General features: G+C 34.9%; 1 protein-coding gene across 1 annotated transcript in view; it reads left to right on the forward strand.

Moving 5' to 3' along the window:
- Window positions 1-22,589, forward strand: part of CFAP47 (cilia and flagella associated protein 47) — a 271,684-nt gene that overhangs the window by 77,863 nt on the left and 171,232 nt on the right. The window contains exons 36-43 of the mRNA XM_029964748.1: window positions 1,163-1,260; window positions 1,880-1,996; window positions 8,176-8,310; window positions 8,820-8,932; window positions 13,048-13,189; window positions 14,008-14,096; window positions 15,379-15,465; window positions 22,249-22,325. Of these exons, the coding sequence (XP_029820608.1) occupies window positions 1,163-1,260; window positions 1,880-1,996; window positions 8,176-8,310; window positions 8,820-8,932; window positions 13,048-13,189; window positions 14,008-14,096; window positions 15,379-15,465; window positions 22,249-22,325 (858 nt within the window). The remainder of the gene's footprint in view (window positions 1-1,162; window positions 1,261-1,879; window positions 1,997-8,175; window positions 8,311-8,819; window positions 8,933-13,047; window positions 13,190-14,007; window positions 14,097-15,378; window positions 15,466-22,248; window positions 22,326-22,589) is intronic.

Below are 22,589 nucleotides of genomic sequence, written 5' to 3' on the forward strand. Positions count from 1 at the left end.
TTTGTTGTAGGCTGAACTAACTTTTTAAAAAAGTGTAATAGTGAAGTGAAACCTGTATAATTGGTCCTATATGAGAAAGTACGATCCCAGTCTATCTGAAAACCTTGCCAGTGGCTGAAGTCAAAAGTATTTCCTGAATTTGGGAGCTTGGACCTGAGACAGTAATAGAAACAGAAAAACCTGAGTAATAGGTGTCTTTGTAATAGCAATTGGAAGAAACTGCAAATAATGCAACAGAAAAGGCATGACTCAGTACTTGAGAGTTTGTGACCAGATTGTTCTCCTTAAAAAAGATCATCTTCTATGTGTTCATTCCTCAAAACCAGCATATTGTCTAGAGAGGAAAGTACTGGTAGTTTGGCATAGACTGATTTAAAGTGCTTAGTTACTGGTATGTCAGTAACTTTTTATACTTCAGGTTCAGTGTTTTCAAGTAATTGTTTTCTTCCTGTGATTTATTAGGATTCTTAAGGACAAAGTGTTGTTTAAATGCTGTGTTAAATACTTAAGATATGGATACTCCAAATGAGAAATTATGAATAAACTATATTTATTTTCTTAATAATCAGTTTTATTTTAATAAACACATTAGAAATATAAAAAATTATCTAGCCTTGTGAGGAGTTGGCCTTTACAACATAGTTGTAGAAACGGTGATCTATGCTGCAGGAATTAACTCTTGGGTTTCATTTATATTGCATTTGTCCCACATAATTTAATATTATCTTAAAGAATATCAATAACCTTTTCCTTTTTGTGTACTTAAAGGTTGCAACTTTAAAGGATTCCTTCCTATTTTCATGAGTTTCAGTAACCCTATTAATATTAGGCCTTTAAAAATAAAAGGTTTACATGTTTAGGTTCCTAACCTATGAGGTTAAGTTTAGCTTACTTGCTTTCCATTCTGCTGTGATGAATACTCTTACAGGCTGTAGCAGAGTGTATGAATAATAGTTGAAATATTCTAGGTGAGATTTTTCATGTTTTCAATCATGGCTCTGGAATAAAAATATGTCTGGGAAATTCTGTGTGTTAATGGATGTCTCCTTTTTCTGTTCTTTCCTCTACTCAGTGATTTCAAATAGTTATCATATCTATGTAGAAAAAAATTAAGCCTCTTGGAGAGAAGTGTCTCATTAATCTTGCTTTGTTTCTCCATCAGGTGGAGTACCACCAAGGAGATGGATAGTAAATTTTGACCAAGATCTTCTAGATGGTCTGGTATTGGCAGCACAGGTGGCAGCTTATTGTCCGTTTTTGGTAAGGAATTTTCTTAATATTGTGCAAGTTTTATACAGTTCTTCAGTGTCAGTGGCCTTGTTCAGGCCTGATTTTCCTTTGCAATGTTCAGGAATACATTCAGTGCAGGCAGCTTGGGGTGCAGCTGCAGGTCAAGCTCTGGGTGGCCCAGGGTTTCCTTTGTTCGGGGTCCCTCCTCAGAGGCACCAGCTCGAGCTGTTATTCTGCTGTTGCACCAAGATTAAACTGTTTTAAGGATCCAGGTGTCTTGTCTGAGTGTGTGAGTGTGGGGGAGTGTAAGGAGTCAAGTAGGGCACCTCTCAGCTCACTGGAGCCACCGCTGCGATGGGCCTTCGGTCCCAGCTCAGGTGACTCCCAGAGGGGCTCCTGAGTGGTCAGAAAGGGAAGTTTCCTTAACAGCAACTCTTGGCCTCTAGTATTTTTAAAAAGAAAAAAAAACCCTACAAAATTTAGCAACTCATGGGGGATTATTTCAGTGTTAATTTTTAACTGGGTATATTCTTAACATTGAATTTCAGTTTAAGATTTAGATTTTGTGGGTTGCTGAAGGACTGAAAATGCAAAATCAGTAACTTTGCTTAGTGGAAGATTAAGAGTTTGATTTTTCTGTCTTCTTTAGATTTCTACTTACTTTATAAGGATGTATACTAATCCAAGAACTTATCAGCAGTTTCTGCACAACTGTTTGATACTTGTGAAGGCTATGCATGCTGTCAATCTGAATATAGACATAAAGGTAAATGATTTTATGCTAGCAGCTCTTATATAGGTTGATATTTTTATTTTTACTTTTTTATAGTAGTATTGTACATCAAATTAAGGTGAGATTTTAGTGAAACAGTTTTGTTCCATGATGTGCTACTTTATGAGGAAAACCAATATACTGCTTTATGTAAGTACACTTAATTACAAGTAATTTCTGTAATTCCTTGCTTTGTATAATAGCACATATACAACTAGCTGAACATAGGATTAATTCAGTTCAGATTTTAGCATCATAAATCACACAATGAAAACCCAAGTGGAATTCATTATTGACATGAGAAGACAATTTAGAAAAATATATTTAAGAACAAGCATCATGCACTTCAACATAAAGAGAAGTGGTGAAAGAAGTTTTATGAATGTCTGGTGACACGTGCATCTATCTAATCATGAAGGCCTGGGAGTGTTCTGTCCCAGGTTTGATGCAGTCAGAAGTCAGGAGCTTTGGACTGCTGGTGAGAGTCATTAGCTTCTGATGTCCTTTTTTGGGATAATTTTTATATATTTAGTAAACGTGCTTTACATCTATCTTTTTTATTGACCTATGCTTCCAAATTTCTAGATATGGGGACGTTTACCTATGTTAGATATTACTTCTTTGTTCATTGTCCCCAAACCCAGTTTTCTTTTGCTTCTAGTCTGCATTTCTCTATCCATTTCTTGTCCATCTGTGAGTTAGTTATATCTGGTAGTTCTGGTAGTACCCTGTGAAGATAAAAATAAAACAAATCAGCCACAGAGATCTGAACATTAATTAAATTAATTAATGTTTTAATTAATGAATTAAAAAAAGTTGCTGTCACAGCTAATCCAAGTAAAGCAGAGCTCTACAAGATGGCCAGCAAGCCTTCAGACAGAGAAGGTTTGTCAAACCCCAGTGCTGAGGCTCTGTAAATTCAGGACAAAGCTCGTGGCCTCTTAATAGCAGTGGCCAGGCTGCATTACAGGTTTCCATGCTCATGGGGATTCATGATCTGATCTTTCATTTGCTGGTTGTGTGTGTTAGTTACCAAACTATTACTTGTTCAAATTATCAAATTCCCTCTTATTTTCTTTTTCTGTTTTGCTTGCTGAGTCATTAAAAATCCTGTACTTAACAAAAGTAGTGAAAACTTGCTTCAGATCGCACCATTCTCTTAAGAATTTGCAGAATGATGCAGCTTCCATCACGAGCAAAGTGAATGTCAGGTACTATGGTGGGCTGGGATGGGTATGGAGTATATTGGAGTGGCTGGACAACAGCAGATACAGTCCAACAGACATAATATTTGAAAGTGTATGAGGAAACTTTCCAAAGGAATTGATAGTATTAGGAATCACAGCTGTGATGTGGGCGAAGTAGTATAAAAAGAAACTCAATTACTTTTTTTTTAATCCTTTCCATTCGATTTTGTTATTATTATAGGGAAAAATTGATCCTGCTGTTTGCAGTTGTATCAGCCACTGTCTTGTTCTCACCTCTTGATACAGATAACGATGTTATAATCGGCTTTGCTATGACAAGCTAAACCAAGAAAATCTACTGTTTCATATACTTGTGACTGAAAGGAAACATAAAAATAATCTGGGTATAACCCTCAAAACAAAGGCATGTTTTGCCTCGGCTTTTATTAAGAAGAACAGGCAGCTCGGCACGTGAAGGCAGAGTTTGTATGGTGGATACACAAAAGATGTTAAACACATTAGATATGTAAGCAGAATTCTAGGATAGTCTCCTTATGCATGTAGCATGTTTTAAGACTAAAATGTCTATATTGCTGCAGTATTATTAGTTCAGCATATTTTTTAGATATTGGTGTTTTTATAGGTGGGAAAATCCACCACTGTACAGACTAGGAGTTTAAACAAAGCTATATAATCAGTCAACACTAGGAAAAGGAACAGATCTTGGGCATTCGAGGTCTGCATTTTAATTCTAAAGGTACATTTTACATAGATGTACTGGAATTCTTATATGCTTTTCTAAGATTACTGTAGAAATTTCTGAATGATCTTGTTCTTCAGCAATAAAAGCAGCAAAATTAAAAATACATTAAAATTAAAAATCCTGTTGCTGAACTGTCCCAATCTGAGATTTTTGTGATAGTTTTCTCTCTTAAATTTAACAGGGTAAAATGTTCCCTCCAGTAGCATTGGCTAAGTTCTTGAGTCAGGCAGTCACTGCTTCTGAACTCTCAGGACAGCTTTGCATTAATTAATATGAGGATAGTGGTGATAACACAAGCTGAGACGCTATTAAATCTGGAACAGGTGGCACTTTTAATCACTCTAAAAATATAAGATTCTGTAATAATAAAGAAATTTAACTGTCTGGAAGTCTTCAGCTCCAAAATCTCCTTAAGAATTAAGATATAGATTTAAGATGGAGTACTTTGAGCAGGAAATTCTTTGTTTCCACTTTCTAATCATGATTGACAATTCAACCCTGGAGTATTAGTGGCGTCTTTCTATGTTTTTTTTTTTATTTGTATTTGATATTTTTAAGTTCTAAAATGCTTTGATTTGAAGAATATCCACTTGAAAGTCCAAAATAAAGTATTGCAAGGTAGGATGGTGAATAACAGCGACATGGAGGGAATGTATGTGACAAGGATAGATTAGGAGAGAAGATGCAGTGATTGGGAATAGCCAGTGGAGGAAATCAGTTTGTTCCAGAATGACTTAAAACAGGGGCCAACAATACTTTATATTTTTTACATTTGTATTTGGGACCAACTAAAAGGGAGGATATTTTCAAACAAGCTGTAACAGATGTTGTGAGTAAAGTGAGAGAGCGATAAGAATCTGGAAATTAATGTGTCTTTTCTGTTGAAATGAAGGGAGAAATTCAGCATTGTTATGAAGTAGAAAAACAGTAAAACTGGGCATTAACATGGCCACATGAGCAAGAAAGAGGGGTAGACAGTAATTCCAAGACTTGAGTTTGAAATGAAGGACAGAAAGAAGATGCTGTCAGCAACAAATGGAGAAGAGGAAAGAAATGCAGCGACATAGAATTTTTTGAATTTCGAGATTAAATTTTTCCTTGAGGTGATATGCAGATTATTATATGCACTTAGAAAGGTAATTTACTGGCTGTCACTTAATGTTTTAGTTGTATTTTTGTTGTCATCATCTCCTAAAGAAGATTAACACATTTTTTGTCTTAAGTTTCCTGCACTTCAATAAGGAGCCATTAACTTGATAAATATGGCAATGTCTTGAAAAAAGTAACTTTAAGGAAAATGATTTCTTTCTTAATTCTTAGTTATTCAGCTAAAATTTTTATGATAACGCAAATACACAGATGGAACTCTGTCTATCCACCAATCTGTAATGTCAATGCATATACCTTTATTTTCCAGAGAAAGTAATCTAATATTGATATGTGGTCTTAAATTCAGAAAACAGAAGACAGAAAAAAAAAATAAAAATCACTGCTATTTGTTAGAGTAGAAATTGTCTTCTTATATCATTCCTAGGGTATTCAGTAAAAACACTTGAAGAGGATTGTAATGGACAGAATCTTCCTAAGCTTGCATATAAAAGTGGATGCATTGGATAAAGAACATTTGGCTGGAATTCAGTTTTATTGATAATATGGTGGAAAGCATTTGACACTGTCTCACTCAACATCCTTTTCTCTAAAATGCAAAAACGTGGATTTGACACGTGGTCCACTTGGTGGATAAGGATGGTTGCACTCAAACAGTTGCAGTCAATGGCTCAATGCCTGTGTGGAAACCAGCGATGAGAGGTGTCCCTCAGGGATCTGTACTGGGACAAGTCTTATTTATTATCTTTGTTGGGGACATGGTCAGTGGAATGGAATGCACCCAGCGAGATTTTGGATGACAGTAGGCTGAGTGGTGGTGTTGATACTTTAGAGGGAAGGGGTGTCATACAGAGGAACCTTGGCAGACTAAAGACGTGGTTCTGTATGAACCTCATGAAGTTCAACAAGGCCAAATATAAGGTCCTGCATCTGAGTCAGGACAATCCCAAACATGGATACAGGCCAGGCAATGAGTAGATTGAGAGGGACCCTGTGGAGAAGGAATTTGGGGTATGGATGGATGAAAAACTCAATGCCCTGCAATGTCCACTCGCAGACCAGAAAGGCAATCACATCCTGGGCTACATCAAAAGTAGCGTGGGCAGCAGAGCCAGGGAGGGGATTCTGTCCCTCTGCTTCTGGGACTGCACCTGAAGTGCTGCATCCAGCTCTGGGGCCTCCAACGTGGGAAAGACATGGGCTTTTTCAAGCAGGTCCAGAGGAGGCCATGAAGATGGTCAGAGGGCTGGAGCACCTCCCCTGTGGAGACAGGCTGAGAGCGCTGGAGTTGTCCAGCCTGGAGAAGAGAAGGCTCTGGTGAGACCTTATAGCACTTTCCAGTGCCTAAAGGGGATTACAGGAAAGCTGGAGAAGGATTTGGATGGGACAAAGGGGAATGGCTTTAAAAAGAGAGTAGGCTTTTTCATATTTTGAACAACTTTGTTATGGATAAAATTTAAGGCATTAGTCTGTTAAACTTTATTAATTGCTGTTGTTTACTAACACATTTTTTAAAGTATATACTATTTATAGACTGTGAATTTTCTCACGAATGTTGTTAAGAAGTACACTACGTTTTTTATTTTTCTTTTATTTTTAAATTTAGTTCCTCGAATAGTAGATGAATGTCACAAAGGCAGTTTTATGAATTTGGCACAGGATAAAATATAATAATATTTTTCTAAGGGAATAAATTCTGATCTAAGTGGAAATGAGTAGAAAGAAGTGGGTGGCAAAAGAAAGTTAGACTTGAACAGATAATCTACTTGGCATCTTTGCTATCTTAAATGAAAATGCAGGAAAAGTGAACAGTAGAGATGTAAAACCACAGCTATGTTGGAATAACTTGTTAACATTCAATAGCCATTACTGAGATAAGTGAATGAAAAAAATCAGAATATTTTTCAGACTTCAGATTTAAAGTTTTTGCAGGGAAGAAGCTTTTTTACTTTGCATAGTAAATGCATCCTAAAGTTTGAATCTTAAAAAACAGTAGTGATGGAATCAAACAAATAGAAGATGAGAAATATGATTACATATGCATGTCTGCATTATGCATGAAGAGTATATGAAATTAATCTTCAGAATTACAGGGATAAATGTTATCTAAGAAATTATGGAGAGTTACAGGGAAAATTCAGATCAGTGCCCAGTGATGTACTCACTCACTCTCTAAGAAGGTTAGAGAGGGAACTGTGTGAGAACTGCTGGGAGTAGGATGTGCTGCTTGGCTGAGCACAGGGCAGGAGAACTTTACCTTTAAAACTTTAAATAAATCTTAACTTGAAAGTAAAACTTAAATCAGATAGTTAAGATGATAAATATGTCTATACATCTCTCTTGCCACACTAAGACAGTGTAGAAGAGTCAATTTTTTTCTCCTTTTTTCAGTCTGTGTGGCTAATAGTTCTGCCACTCTCTTTAGTGACTTACCAGAATTGCTGAGGATTGAAGCTTTGATATGTTTTGCAGCTGCCATTCAAATACTTTTCTGTAAATCAAATATTTAAGATGTAGGAATACTTGCTACCTTTTGTAAAGTAATTTAGTATCTGTGATAAAAATAACTATAAAGGTTTTAGTTGGATGGTGACATTGTCTTCATAAACAGTTGCAAAACTGCATGTAGGAGCATTTGGGCTGGTATTTTTCATAGTAAACTGAAAGACTTTACATATATATATTTTTTTAGCAATAGTAAAGACATATGTTTTCCAAATAGTAAATTTTACTTGCTTTTTTGGTTCTACTTAATTTTAATGAAATGAATGTCTTTTTCTGCTGAAATGTGAGGAAAAAAAGGTAGGTTTAATTTTTAGCCTGGGTTTATTACCAGAGCATGTCATCAATGATCACGGTTTTATTTTGTCCACTGACTAGATTCATATTCATATTAGCTATGGGCATTATCCAGTTATTACAGGTTAGATTCCCAAATTTCCCAAATCTTCATTCGCGAAGCCCAGCCATGATGATGACAGGTTAGATTGAAAATATTTGTATAGTAAAAATTACCTTAAACTTTTTTTGTTCTTCATCTTCATATCTCTAAACTATACAGGCAAAATTTTAACTCAATATCTGGTTATTTTTTTTTTTTTTGCTTTCAATGTTAGGCCACTGATATCTGTGATCCAAACCCAGTCATGATGCTTATTTTGTGTGTCTACCTGTATGAAGTTCTCCCTGACTACTTGCCCAAGAACACTATAGAATTTACAGGTGCTCTCCATGCAACTGTTATTAAACAGGTACTGAAACCATTGAATTTAGATTTGTAGTACTGCAATGATAAAACATTGTATGTATATATGTGTTTATATTATTTATATACTACAAAAAAGAATTAAGAAGTTTCATGTCAATTGGCTGTTAAATACAGAAGATGAAAGCTTGCATCTTCTTTTTATCTCTTCAGTCTTGGGATTTCACTTCTGCTACTGGTTTTTTCCCTATGCTTGTAAGCACAGGAAAAAATCTACAAATTTGACAAATCTGAGATCAAAGAGAGGAATAAGAGATTAACAGGCATAGGACTGCAGCGTACACTGCAAAAAGAATACTCTGAAAAATGAAAGTTGCTTAGTCTGTGGGAAGTCTATAGTCCTTTAGAAGAAAAATGATCTACTTAGTTATTTGAAGTGCTTTCATATTTTTTTATATTCTTACTTTGTATTTTGGAATTTAGATGCAGAATGCACCTATTATACTCTAAAAATCGAATAAAAATAGGCTGATTTTGTTGTTGTTGTTGCAATAGGTGCGTCTGAAAAACCCAAGCAAAAAACCTTTGATATATGAGGCTATTCTTAGGGGAAGAGATGCTGATGATTTCTCATTACCTAAAGGAAACACTGTCACCATTACCCCTAAGTAAGTAATGATATTTTAGTATTATTATTGGGTTTAGCATTACAGAAATATAAACCTACTTATTTAAGTGTGATAGAACACTAGAAATACGTTCAACTACAAACAGGACAAAATCAGTCAGGATAAAGGTCAGTATTTTTCTCCTTAACCTAGAACAAATCTAGAGTTATGTTTCAGTGGGATACTTTCAGTTTAACTCAACAGGACTTTAAGAGCAGAACATAAGATCATTAGAGGAGTCATCTCTGTCCAAAACTTCTTTTTTCCCCCAATGTATCAAAAGCTTTAATTTTCAATTTGAATTTCCTGTTGTTACATTTTGGTTTTTTTCTCCAACTAAATTTGAAATATCTCCTCTGAACTGTATTCACAGTTCTTAGATCAATGCCTTGCAGATGAATGAGCAGGCAATTTTTTTTTCTGAGATTTCACATCCATCTTCTTAGTTGAAGATTGGCTAAAAGTTTAAGAGGACATGACATAGATTTGACAGTAGTGTTAGACTGCTTCTTTTTGCCTCCGTCCTCCTTCCCTGCCTAGACAGATGAGATGTAGTTATTTGTATATCTGACGTTTCTGAGAGCCATCCAAGGATTTTTGGAGAGACCTAAGTTTGGGAATGCATTAGGTTGTTATATTTTTGGTAGCAGAAATACGGGATATTGCCATCTTTTTGGTTTCGTTCATTTTGCTCTTTCTGTCTATGTGCCTTTATGGATAGAAACAGGATTTTCAGTAATCCCTGCTTAACTAGTGAAGACAAGAGGGATGTAGCAGTGACTATGGCTGTCAGGAGTTTTTAAGTTCATCTGCAAGACTTTCTTTTACAGATAAAATGGATTAGAGATTTTAGAAAGGAAAACAAAGCTCAACATTTGTATGGAAATAAACTGTGAAGAAGAAAAAAAAATTGCAAATATAGATTGTCAAATTCAAGAAGATTCAACATAAATACAGTACTCTTTAAGGATGACCAATATTTCAGTATTAAATGACATGCCTATTGTAAATATATGCAAAGAAGACAACAAATAATTACATGTTTTCAACAAACTGTGAGGCTGATTTGATTCCATTTTCTTTACAATTGCTTCAAATAAGAATTAGCATAAAAATCTAATCCTTGAAAATATCATGTGTTTCTCTGAAAGGTCAATGCTATGGCTGTTTTTCACTTCACCTTTAAGAAAAACAACAAAGTACAAACAAAACAAAATCAAGGCACAATTAAATGTGCATAAACTTGTTGTTGAGCTGTTTGGCATTATATATAGCAACAAATATTTGAAAAATTGCATATAAATAAAAGCTTGTGGAAATGCATTGGTAACTTCTGCAGAGTTTATCATAACTTAACCTTACTTGTAATCATGACCACTAAATGAATAATAGTTGTTTTGTAATTAGTAGCTTTCTTAATATTCTGATGGAATTGTTTGAGAACTCCAAAAGTTGGTGAGATGTGTGGGAATCTTGCAGGTTCTTTGTTAGGTCATAATATCGTGGGGGGTCTGGTGTAGCTGAGTGTTGTATCTTGCATATAGATGTAATGTAATCAGTGTAATTAATTTTTGATCTGACAATCCCACTCTCTAGGGCACTGCACAGTGCTATATAGACTTGTAACTCACAACAATAATAGCATAAATATCTCTAAACTCTCTTATATGGTGTAGACACGCCTATAAAGTTACTCAGTGTGGGTTTCTTACCAAGAAAAATGGTGAAAATTACTTGATCAGTATTTCCCTGGGAAAACGACTTGTTTAACTACAAACAGTATAGAACAAAAATCTTTTTATAAAGCAATACCTTGAAGCTGGAGTTGTAGAAATTCAGACTGGAGGTAGGGAAAGTGATTAGCTATTGAGGGAAAAATATTATTGAAATGAAAAATTTAAGAGTTTTGCAAAGCGCAGAACATTGAAAATAGTGCAGGAAGTGACCTCAGAAAGTCACTTAATCCAACCTTCTGCCACAGATAATATGGGGATGCTTTCTCAGAAAAATACTTCTCCCAAATGGTAGTTATCAGAAGCAACTGAAGAATGATTGGCTTGCACATGATGGCCTGCAATGTATAATTACTTTGGGTTGTGTTATCTAATATTTTCTCTTGACCTTAAACTCTGCAAATTTCATCTCTTCAAGCAACTCTTTTTTTTTTCCTACACCAAAGTATGATGAATAGAAGCATGTACCTCCTTTTTTGAATGGTGGTACATGCTGATCTGATAAAGAAATAAAGAATCTTTGACCCCTACAAATGAAGTGGGTGTGGACAGAGCTAATTATAACAGTATGAGAGTGAACAAGCTTATAGAACAATTCCATGAGCTGAATTTCATATAGATTTGGTACAGATTTGAGGCTTAAGGGTCTGTTATTCTTCTGATCTTCCCCAAGATTTTTAAGAAGATTTTGGTGTTCTATTTATCCCCATCTGGTTCTCAGGTGCCAAGGTAGTTTTTTCTCCATTCTGTTCCATCATAAGAATTAGGTAAAGGATGTCCCAGAAGTTTCCTTGAAAGCAGCTGTCATCCAGGGACAAATCCTGCCACTACTACCATCATAATAAGTTTATAGAACTCCTGCCATGGTTGTGATGGTTCAACTTGTATGAAGAGATGTGTGCATTGAAATCACTTGGAAAAGTAACTTTTATTATCAAATTTGTGAACCAAATGTAAATTCACATGATTCCATTGAAGACATGGTATGCTGAGTGGTATTATAAATCCTCTACTTCACCACTTACCTGTTTAAGTATATGTACATATAATATATGATAGGCATATTTCACATACCACTGTTAGTTAGTTGTTTGCCTCTGTTTTAGAATTCCCAGTTGGCAGAAGACCAATAAATCAGACATAACTTCCCTCTGCCCTCTATTTTAATTCTGTTCTGTCAGCCTGCAGAGTTCCTATTAATTATTTAATGAGGAAGGCAGATTTAGGTTGAGGAGAGGTTTCCTTTTGACTTCAGTATTTGCCGTATCTTCCAGAAAGACAATTAACAAATCTGCAGTTTATAAATATAAACTTTTCCTACATGGAAGAATTTCTTCAAAAAATATCAGCCTGAGTTAATTAAGAAATGTAAAGATTTTACCATAGGTTATTTTCTTTCTGCCATCTTTTTCATACAGTTTGTTGGGGGAAAAATTTTAAAATTTCATTAACTACATAGAATGACATTACAATGAAAGTATAAACCAATCAACTGACTTTTTGGTATATATTTTGGGATATTCTTCTTACAACTCCTAAGGTATAGGTCTTTTTCATTCAGAGAAAGCTCTCTCTGCTCTAGTCATATGTGTAGAGAGGCAGAATACATTTAGATTCTACTACTTTTAGAACAGTCCTACACACTAATTTTTCTGACTTTCATACCTTCTTAAGGCATTCATCTCAAAAACGGAGAGATATTTCGAGAGCTTCAAAGTGTGAGCTTCAGGCATTAAACTTTTCTTATTGTTCTTGCTTAATTGAAGGACTGATGCAAATAAAGGCTAAACTTTTACCTAGTCTAAACTCTCAGTCTATGTGGTCTCCCCTTCTCTAGTTTTCCCATTAGAGAGGGGATGTTACTTAGAGAACTTTGGGGTTTTTTGCCTCTTAATTACTCAGCTTTACTAATTATTCTAAAGGGTTTTTTTACCAATTTCTTTCTCAATCTTCAATGAGAATTTGATTAAGGACATCTAGATCTACCTCACAACTTGCATAACAGGATGTCTGACTGTTTAACTCAGAAAATCTTATTCAAATAGAGGAGCATACATTGAATGGGTTGTTTACTTAGGGTGATGCTGTAAGGAAAGAAAACTTCCTGTGCTAGCGTGTGAGGGAAGAAAAATTAAGCTGCATTCTAATGTCATAAAAAGCAATAAGGATTTAGTATTATTCTCTATATAGCATTTTATTAGAATGTTTTAAGGTGCTCTTAGGCAGAAGATTCTATTACCACAAAGGATTTCAGAAGAAACCATTTACTATCTTTTCTAGGCCCCTTACCTTACAAAGACTCTGAAAAGTGCTCCTGAAATTACATTTCTGAGTAATTTCTGAGTCACAATTTTGTGATTTCCCCCTCCCTCCCTCCCCCAGGAAACAGGCATCTATGAATGTGGAATTCACAATTCGTTTCCTGCGCCCTGCTGAAGCAGTGTTGCTCCTGACCTCACATGGAATAGATGCTGCCACACTGACATTCTCTCTGAAATCTGAAGTCAAGCATATTGAGCCTGCTGTAAGTTTATGTGTGTATGACTAATATTGTCACAAGAAATATTGTTATTCTCTATGTTATTTCAAACAAAAATGAACTGAGGTAAGAATGAAAATGTGAGTTGCCATCAGCTTTAGCCTTAGACCTATGAATTTTAAGATGTCCAGTATCAGTCTATGTACATGCAGAAAAAACCCTAGAGGAGTATCTAAGATTCGTGATCTAGATACAATATAAATTGCATTTAGATCCTGAATAAAGACTTGCACTGATTTCTCTGTAAATAAATCTGGAATCCTTTCAGCTTATGAATGCTATTGGAAATTCCATTATGGAGGGGTTGATATCCTTCAGGCCGGTGATTTCAGTTGTCACATGTAGAAGGATTGCAAATTTTCATTAGATGTTTCTGGGTGTATTTATGCTTTTTAACTATAGACAGTGTGTAGTGTTAAGATATATCCCAGAAATAGTCAGAGCGGATACACATGTGATACAAATGATGTTTATGTGATTCTTTTTTTTTTTCTTTTTTAATTTTTTTTTTCTCTCCTTACTCTCTGTATACTATAGGAATAGACACTGATGTTAGAAAGAAAGGTTGGGGCAAGAGGAAAAATAGGGAACATGTAAAGATAAGAAAGGAAAAACCATGATAACTTGATTCTTGGCCTTGTGTTATCATTTGGGAGTATTTTTAAAATGCAGTGAAGTTTAGTGTTTGTTTAAAAGGAACCAGTGGTCAAGGGTTCTATTCTTCTTTGTAATATTTTCCTGCTTGTTTGCATATGTAATTTTGCAGCTTTTTCATATTGGTGTAATTTTTTGTTCTCTTTTAGGGTGTTACAAAGTGCAAATCCCCATGTTATGAGCTGAAGAAAGTTAGCCTAAATATTACTAATCCCTTCAAAACTGATGGCATATTCAGGTAGACAATACTGTAAACACAAATCTTTAATGATCATGCTGTTTTATCCACTCTTTTGCATAATTTTCTCCTTCTTCTTAAAAATTTAAAACCTGGAGGTTAAATTGTTACAAGTACTATGAAGTGGAAGCTATCATAATGAATAAAGAAGATAAATAAGCCTTAATTGAAATCCATCTCAGTGTAAGCAATAAAACTGGAGCTTTAATCAAATGGAGTTCATGAACCTTGCTTGTATTTTTGTGTTTGGCTGAGGTCCAGCAGATTTACAAAGAGAAACAAGCCCTGTTAATTAATTGTTGGTTATTTTTTCCCCCAATCTGTTTTATCCTGCTGTTTAAATTATTAAGCATGCAAAAGAAAAAAAAATACTTTAGCCTTGGGGCTTCCATCACTATCAGTTAATCTAATTTTTAATTTGTATTCATCATAGATGCAACAACTGTAGTTATAAAAGTTGCTTTCCTTAATACAAAAGAAATAGAGTGCTGTGCCTCTTTAAAATATATTTATGTGATATGACTCCTTATTTTGTCTTTAGTCTATAGAACTAGGAATTGGTTCATCTCATTCATTTATTTGCAAGAACTATCTTCCATAAAATTTTAGACTTGTTTTTTTATGCTACATGAATATATATGTTGCATAAGTTGCAAATTAAAATTCTCTTTCCCCCACAGAATAGAATTGGTCTATCCAAATAACAATTACAATCCTGTAACAGGACTGTTTCCACTGGTCCAGGAATGCCCTCTGGCATAAGCCTTGTGTGTGGGAATCATATGAGTTTATTTAGCTTCTGTCTTTTTTAAAGTCCTTGAGGTGGTCAGTGATGTTGCCAGTGATGTAATCAGTCCTACAGTTTGGATAACTCTCTTGGAAATAATTGATGAAGTGATGAAGTGATTTAGTTTTATGTGCATCATTCAAAAGCTGCCTGACAACTACCAGAAGTAGTTATCAATCTGGCCAACATTTGAACCATTAATCTAAAATAAAATATTTTTTATATCATGTTTCCAGTGATTTCAGGAATCTAGTGTTTCATCAGGGGTTGTATTGTTTACTTGCAAATAACACTAGGAAACGCATTTTCTGATACCAAGGAAGTAGCTCTTTTACAGGAAAATGGGCTAAACCGCGACAAGTATTTTTAAGGTATCTCCAATTAAAAATAGTAAGCTTCTTTACTAATCCTGTGTTTAAAAGTTAGAATAAACTGAGTTTTTTCTGCATTCTACAAGTTAAAAATGAGGTCATTATGGTGCTTGTCATGCTTCAGGGTCGTTTTGCTGGAATCCACACGTAGTTCCATACAGCCAGAGCAAGTGTATCGAGCCAGGAAATTAAAGAAAGAGCAAACATTTAGGTAAGTTCCAAATAACAATTGGTAATTGTAAGATATTGTATTATACAATTCTATTAGTATTACATATTTGTGTATAGTTGTGTGCCACCTGTTGTAAAGAGTTATAGGTTGGAACGTGGAAATACCATAGGAGATGCCCAGCCAGTCCCCAAGCAGCAGCCGTTGGCTCCTGGCCAGCTCTGCCTGGTTTATATACTGAGCATGGTGTTCTGTGGTATGGAATATCCCTTTGGCTAGTTCAGTTCAGCATTCCTGGCCATGCTCCCTCCTGGCTTCTTGTGCATCTGCTCACTGGCAGAGCATGGAAAGCTGAAAAAAACTCTGATTTAGGGTAGGCACTGCTCAGCAACAACTAAAACGTGAGGGTGTTATCAATACTTTTTTCATCCTAAGTCTAAACCACAACACTGTACCAGCTCCTAGGAAGAAAATGAACTCTATCCCAGCCAAAACCAGGACAGCACTGTAAAAAGCCCTTGTAAACAGGTTGAATAATTCATTAATTCTTTATTTGATAATTTAAAATATTTCCCACAACTTGAGTCATGAAATTTCTAAAGCTCATATAAACATTCAAAATCCTGAGACACTTATTCAAGGGTTATTGGGAAATATCTTAAACTACTAGCTCATCAATACTGGAGGTTGAATTGTAATCATAGGGATGGTCCAAAGCCATGTCATGAAATGCAGACTGATTTTCAGTTTCCTTTTTAAAAAAATGTGAAAGAAAAAGAAAAATTTAAAAATAATGACCATTTCAATATTAAGACAAATTATACACTTATTTTAACTTAAAATGATTTTCTGAAGTGTAATTTATACTATGCTCTCTACTAAATTAAATAAGTATGTAATCATTGGTATCGAAAAGGATTTTTCATCATCCTGCATATTTCAGCTTAATTTATCTCTAGAAAATAAATCAGTCTAAAAAGTGTAATTTTAGTCACACATCGCTCTTACTGAAATTAATTTGAGGTCATTTTATGTCTTTAGAAATATGCAGTACTGATTTGTTATATTTTTAGATGTTTCTGTCATCTGTGATAACAGAAGCCACTTAGGTGCTTTTTTTTCCAAAGTTTTTCCATTTTCCTGAGTGGAACAAACTTCTGAAATTTGTGTTAAAAAACTAGTATAACTGATCAGTAAGAAGACTGTGCCTGCAATCATTTTTATTCTTTTGATAAATCCAGAAAATGCCTTCTGCAAAATGGGGACCTGTTGCTCTAAATGCTCCATAAGCATAAAACTACCATAAAAATCAGTGTTTGCCCTGTAGGTAATGCTGTCTACGTGATTGATGTCAGGATCAAATCATGCAAATGACCATTTAGTCATCCGAGCAGGTGCAGGTGGGCTTGCAGCTCCTTCTACATCCTCATTCTGTGCCTCCAGATGTGTCAGACACACTTTAAACCTTGCTATAACAAACTTTGCTTGGCAGGTGACCCTCTTACCTACCAGCTTTCCCCTCTGGCAAAATCACAGACACCCAAAATGGTGACATTCATACTAAAAAGGAGACCAGCCCTTTGGTCATTGTGACATGGGCTCATTATACTGTGGCTGGAAAAATGGCCCAGTCTGCAGGTAGAGCCCCAGTGAATTATACCCTTGCTGGGATACAGCGCTGTCTAAGCTAAAAAATCTAACAATAGTCCATGCCATTCAGTGGTGCAGGCAAGATCTATTTGTCCATGGGGAGCAGAATGGTGTGTGATGAGAAGGATAGTATTTTTTCATCCATTCGACATAATTTTTCTTTGAAGTATACTGTGACACATGTGCCTGGATTTTTTCAAGTTATGCACTTTACTGTGCTTTTTTAAGCCCTTGAAACTTCAATTTTTGTCCTTGGTCTACATCTGTATGCCAACATGGTTTGCTCACTGTGTGAGAAGGAGAACCAGGTGGAGTGAAGCACAACACATGGCCCAGAAATTATAGTGTAAAACTATCCATAATTTTAAAGCATGTTGGCATTTGAATCATGTCCATTAGAAAGAAAATGAAACAACAAATGACAGTAAAAGTTCAAGGTTGCATTTAACAGCTATTTTTTCCTTCATAGGTTTCCTTCTGTAAAACTAGGAAGTGATAAAGATATACTAATGATTCACTAATAGTCCTATTCTAAGACCATGACTTAAGCAGTTTAGCATTTTCATTAATGCCCATGAGTCATAAGGATGGTTCATGATTGCACAAGACTGATTTTCAAAGCAAACTACAAATGTGGATAAATGTTTTTACATTAAAATTTAATTTCAAACCAAAAAAGAAACAATTAATGAGTGAATTTAGAATCAATCTTTGCACTGTATATAACTTCCTAATGTTAGGTTATTTACCTTTTTTTTAAAACCAGAGATAGTATCAGGAATTCCAAACATTTTTAATTTTCTGAATTTTATTCTTACACTTCTTGTTCTAAGTAGTTTCATGTGTCGAGGAAAGAGGTATGTTATACACAATACCTGTACTTTCTTATTGAAATGAAGCTCCATAGTACCTCTGTGTAATATAGGTTATGAGATACAGCATTAATACCCATCATTTCATAAGATATGGTTTACAAATATACTATCAGGAGTCATTGCAATTCTGGTTATTATTTGATATAATAGAAATTCATCTATTCTAAGCTATACTATACCTATTTTGGGAAGCTCCTGTTTTAGTTTTTATCCTACTCTTTGTTCTGAGATCAGAAACTATCCTTTGAAGCTTGAAAACTGGCAAATATCTTAGATGTGAGTTTTGTCTTTAAATGTTTCAGTATTTTCAGTGCATTATCAAGCAGTTCCTTGTATTCCTTCCCTCTAATAAGACATTTGCTTGCTGCTAAAGTTCTTGTCTCCTAAAATTCATTGATTATGTTGCTGGTCTGTGAAATTCAGATTTCCCCATGATGTCTGGCACTTTTTTTCCCCCTCAGTAATATATAAAATCTGGAACTGTAATTGACTAAAAAGATACTCTAGTAAATTCTCCTCCAAGATACATAAAGCAAAGTGATTTTCTTTTTTTTTTCCTGCAAATTTGTTGAATGGAGTTATTGGCTTGTTTGGACTCTGAACTAAAGAGTAAAGGTGTACCATTACAGAGGTATAGCTAATATGACATGATGTATGAACACTATCTATGTTGACTGCATAATGATTTTACTTTTCATCTTGATTTTTGTCATACCTGATAACATACCTGATAACTGTGTGGGAACAGGTATCTGACAACTCAGAGGTGACAGCTACTAAACTCCTGCACAAGTGTGGAAGTGGGTTGGAACTAGATAAACTTTTAGATCCTTTCCAATCCAAACTGTTCTATGATTTGTAGTATATGATTGAATAAACCACAGCAGAATGTATTCACACCTCTCTTTTCTCTGTCTCAACCAGGTTTTTATACCAAGCAACTGAGAGGTGCCCTCATAAACCAATCCTCACCTGTACCATACAGAACTTTTTTTCATTTAATGCACAGTAAAATAATCTTGCTGTGGAAGGGACAAGTTGTGTTTGTAAAAAAACCAAATACAAATGAGGGACAGTTTAAGTCATTTGGTCTCTATCTTTTTTATGCCCACCCCCAGCCCCCTCTCCCCTTTTAAATACTGAAAGACCACAGTAGAGTCTCCCTGGAGCCTTCTCTTCTCCCAGCTGTCTTCACAGGAGAGGTGCTCCAACCATTTTTGTGGGCCTCCTCTGGACCTTCTCTACGTTCGTGTCTTTCTTGTGCTGAGGACCCCAGAGGTAGATGTAGCACTGCAGGTGGGGTCTCACAGGGGCAAAGTAGAGGGGGAGAATCCCCTCCCTGGCCCCACTGCCCTCGCTGCTTTGGATGCAGCCAGGACAGGGTTGGCTTTTTGAGCTGCTGCTGCACATTGCCAGCTCCTACATATTTTTTCATTCCCCAGTATGCCCAAGCGCTCCTTCACAAGGCTGCTCTCAAGCCATTCATTCCAAATTTTCTATTGATACTGGAGATTTTGCTGAACCTGGGTTCAGGTTCAGCAAAGAGACTGTGCAGACTTATTTTATGGCAGCTTTCAGCTGTTCTGCCTAATCCATTTCCTTATTTCTCTGTGTATTGAAAGGGGATGTACTGAACCAGACTTTGAGTATAACTAAGCTTCTTATACCTTCCTGAACTTTATTCCTTTTGCTTTTGTTGTTGAATGAGATGCTATTTCTTTTTGTTATGGAAGAATGAGGCACAATGTTCATGTCTTCCACAACACAGTTTTGTTTCCCATCACTTATCTGCAGGTGCTTTGTTCATTGATGTAAGAAAGGAATTGATAAAGAGAGAAGTTCAATACCATGTTAAATCAGCCTAATGAGTTCCTCTGTTGTTCAACTCTGAAAATAGGACTTATTCAATGTAGAGTTCACACCAGTGAAGAGCTGTAATATATTTCCACTATTATGTTATTTTTTTCATACAGCTTTTGAGCTATTTGTTACTTTTACAGTGATTCTTCAGCTGTAGTTTCTGTTTTTGCAAGCATGACTTAGCATTCTCAATCAAAGGTAAAGCACTGTAAGAAGTTATGCTTTATATAAAATTTGGGTTTTTTAATACGAGATACTTATTTGTGAAGTACAGAATAAATAGTATGTTGCATGCTTATAACTCAGAGATCGTTTTCCTTTCTGAAAAATGGCCTTCAAGTGTAGGCATTAAAATACACCTTCAGGATAACATATTCTGAGAATTTTGCAAGTCCATTTATTTAAGGTTGTGATTTTTTTCTTAGCCCATCAAGATTAACTGTTTATTTTAACAGAGACCCAACATCTATCAGATACTGTATGTAATAATTGTTTGCTGTATGCTGGTTCATAAAATTTTACTGCTAGGGGAGAATGACTTTTATGCATGGATAATATTAAACCTGAGTCTTGAGCTGAAGCTCACAGTATTTTTTTTTTTTGATACATTACATTATAGTTTTCAGCATCTTTGAGCTCTGTGCTTGTCATAAATTAAACAAAACTCTCCTTCCATAAATGTAACTGCACAGTCTTAATTCCTGTCAACACTGGTAGAAATTATTTGTGAAGAAGGATAGAAAACTATATAAAGTCACACCAAGGAAATATGACAGTCAGGAGCACAGTTTGCTTTGGGGGGTGGGAATTTAGAGAAGATTTTGTTCTAAGGTGTTTGGTTTTTTTTTTGAGAATACCTGTTCTTTTCAAATACACTTGGAAAGCAATATTGTAGTGAAAAGAGTTAAGGTGTTCAGGTTAAGATTCATCCCCTTCCCCTTTCTTAGGCAAATCCTTGGTTACATTAGGTTTCTTTCAAATGATTAACTGCAGTGTTATTTAATATAGGTCATTCCTGTAGCCTTGGTGGGAAAATAGTACCAAGGGACAAGCTCTACTGTTCCTGGGCTTACCTTATCCCATCTTTTCAAGGCTATAACCTTGTGGAAATGAACCTTTTACCTGAACTGAACTGAAACAAGAAGAGAATTTTTTTTTTTTTGCTAGAAATTGCTTGAAGAGCTTCTCTTATGAGTTTTGATGTTTCCTAGCAAGATCATGAACTACATGTTATTAACATGGGGATTTCACATCCCTAATTCCTTACTGTGTACTATGAAGTTCCCAAATACTTATTCAAAGAGCCAAGAGTAAAATTAGCCTTTGTACAGAAAATCATGGAAATTTTATTCATCTTTATTCTATGAGCAGAAACATTTTAAACCATGTGTACTCAAGCAAATTTCAAATAGCTTTTTTTGTTTGTTTTTGTTTTTTTGTACAATAATTCTTGTAATGTAAAAAAGAAAAAAAAAAAAGAAAAGATAAGATCTATGAAGTAATTTAAAGAAAAACTGTTTTAGGTAATTTCAACTTTAATAATAAAAAGATATTAATCTTGAAAATGGCAAATATAAGATGCCAAATTCAATCAGTTTGGAAATCAGCACTGTAAGAGAAATTATTTACACCAGGTAGGGATAGTGGCAACATTTGCCCCCTATTTTTTTACCACAAAATATGTTAATATTCCACTGTCTATGTGGCACTTTTTCTGAAGTAATCATGTTCTGTTTCCTCTAAGAAAAAATAATGGCTCACAATTTTAAATAATTTGTATACTATTGATTTGTTGCAGTTTATGAATCCCCGATATACAAAATTGTGAGATTCTAGTGAGTCTTTTTCTGATGGATTAGATTTGAATCTCACACTTGCAGGATTAAATTTAGATCACTCAACTTTTATTAGGGTTAATATAAATATTGATATTAATTTGTTAAAAAGTGAGATGTCTTAAATAATGGAAGAAGTGGCTTTCCTATTAAATTTCTTAAACATATTGCTGTCCTAGGGCTTGGTTAGGTTAGAAAACATTGTATAAAGTCACACTAATTTTATAAGGTGTTATGATGTCTTTATTACTATTACAGTGTGTATGTTGGACTTAAAATAAATTTAAAAATATACAAATAAATAAAAATAACATACAAGTTTGTATTCAAACTCGAATTTATGAAACGAGATGCTGGTTAATTTAAAGAAGGATGTTCTGGCTCTACTCTAAGTTTGCATAATAACTCAAGTGGAAGAGTGGATGCTTAACACTATTGGATAGGTAAATGGTTCCCAAATGTGGTGTTCATTTATTCTTAATTGTCTTGAAACTTTTTCTTTTCCAGTATTTATTCATAAAAAGGGAAAAAAGTTATCTGTTAATAATCAAAATGTTCAGCTTTAGGATATTGCTTCAATTTTTATTTTTTTTTTTTGCTTTTAGTTCTGAATGTAACATATTAAACTCAAAAAATAATACACTGCCTGAAGATTCAAATGAAGAGAACAACTCTATTTACCGTAAGTACCTCTATACAGTACCTCGTGTTGCACTATAGTAGAAATAAGACTATTTACATAAGTAAGATTTTGACATGAAAAGTGTGCTCAGTGACTATTATTTATAGTTTTCTTAAAATGTTGGCCTAAAATTGTTCATCACACTTAAAAAAATTAGCCTAGAGAAGAGTGGGCTCCATGGTGACCTTATTTTGACCTTTAGTACCTGAAGGGAGCCCATGAGAGAACCTGGAGAGGGATTTTTTAGAAGGGCATGTAGTGATA

This window comes from Manacus vitellinus, unplaced genomic scaffold, assembly GCF_001715985.3.
Source record: "Manacus vitellinus isolate BGI_N305 unplaced genomic scaffold, ASM171598v3 scaffold_7_pilon, whole genome shotgun sequence".
NCBI lineage: Eukaryota > Metazoa > Chordata > Aves > Passeriformes > Pipridae > Manacus > Manacus vitellinus.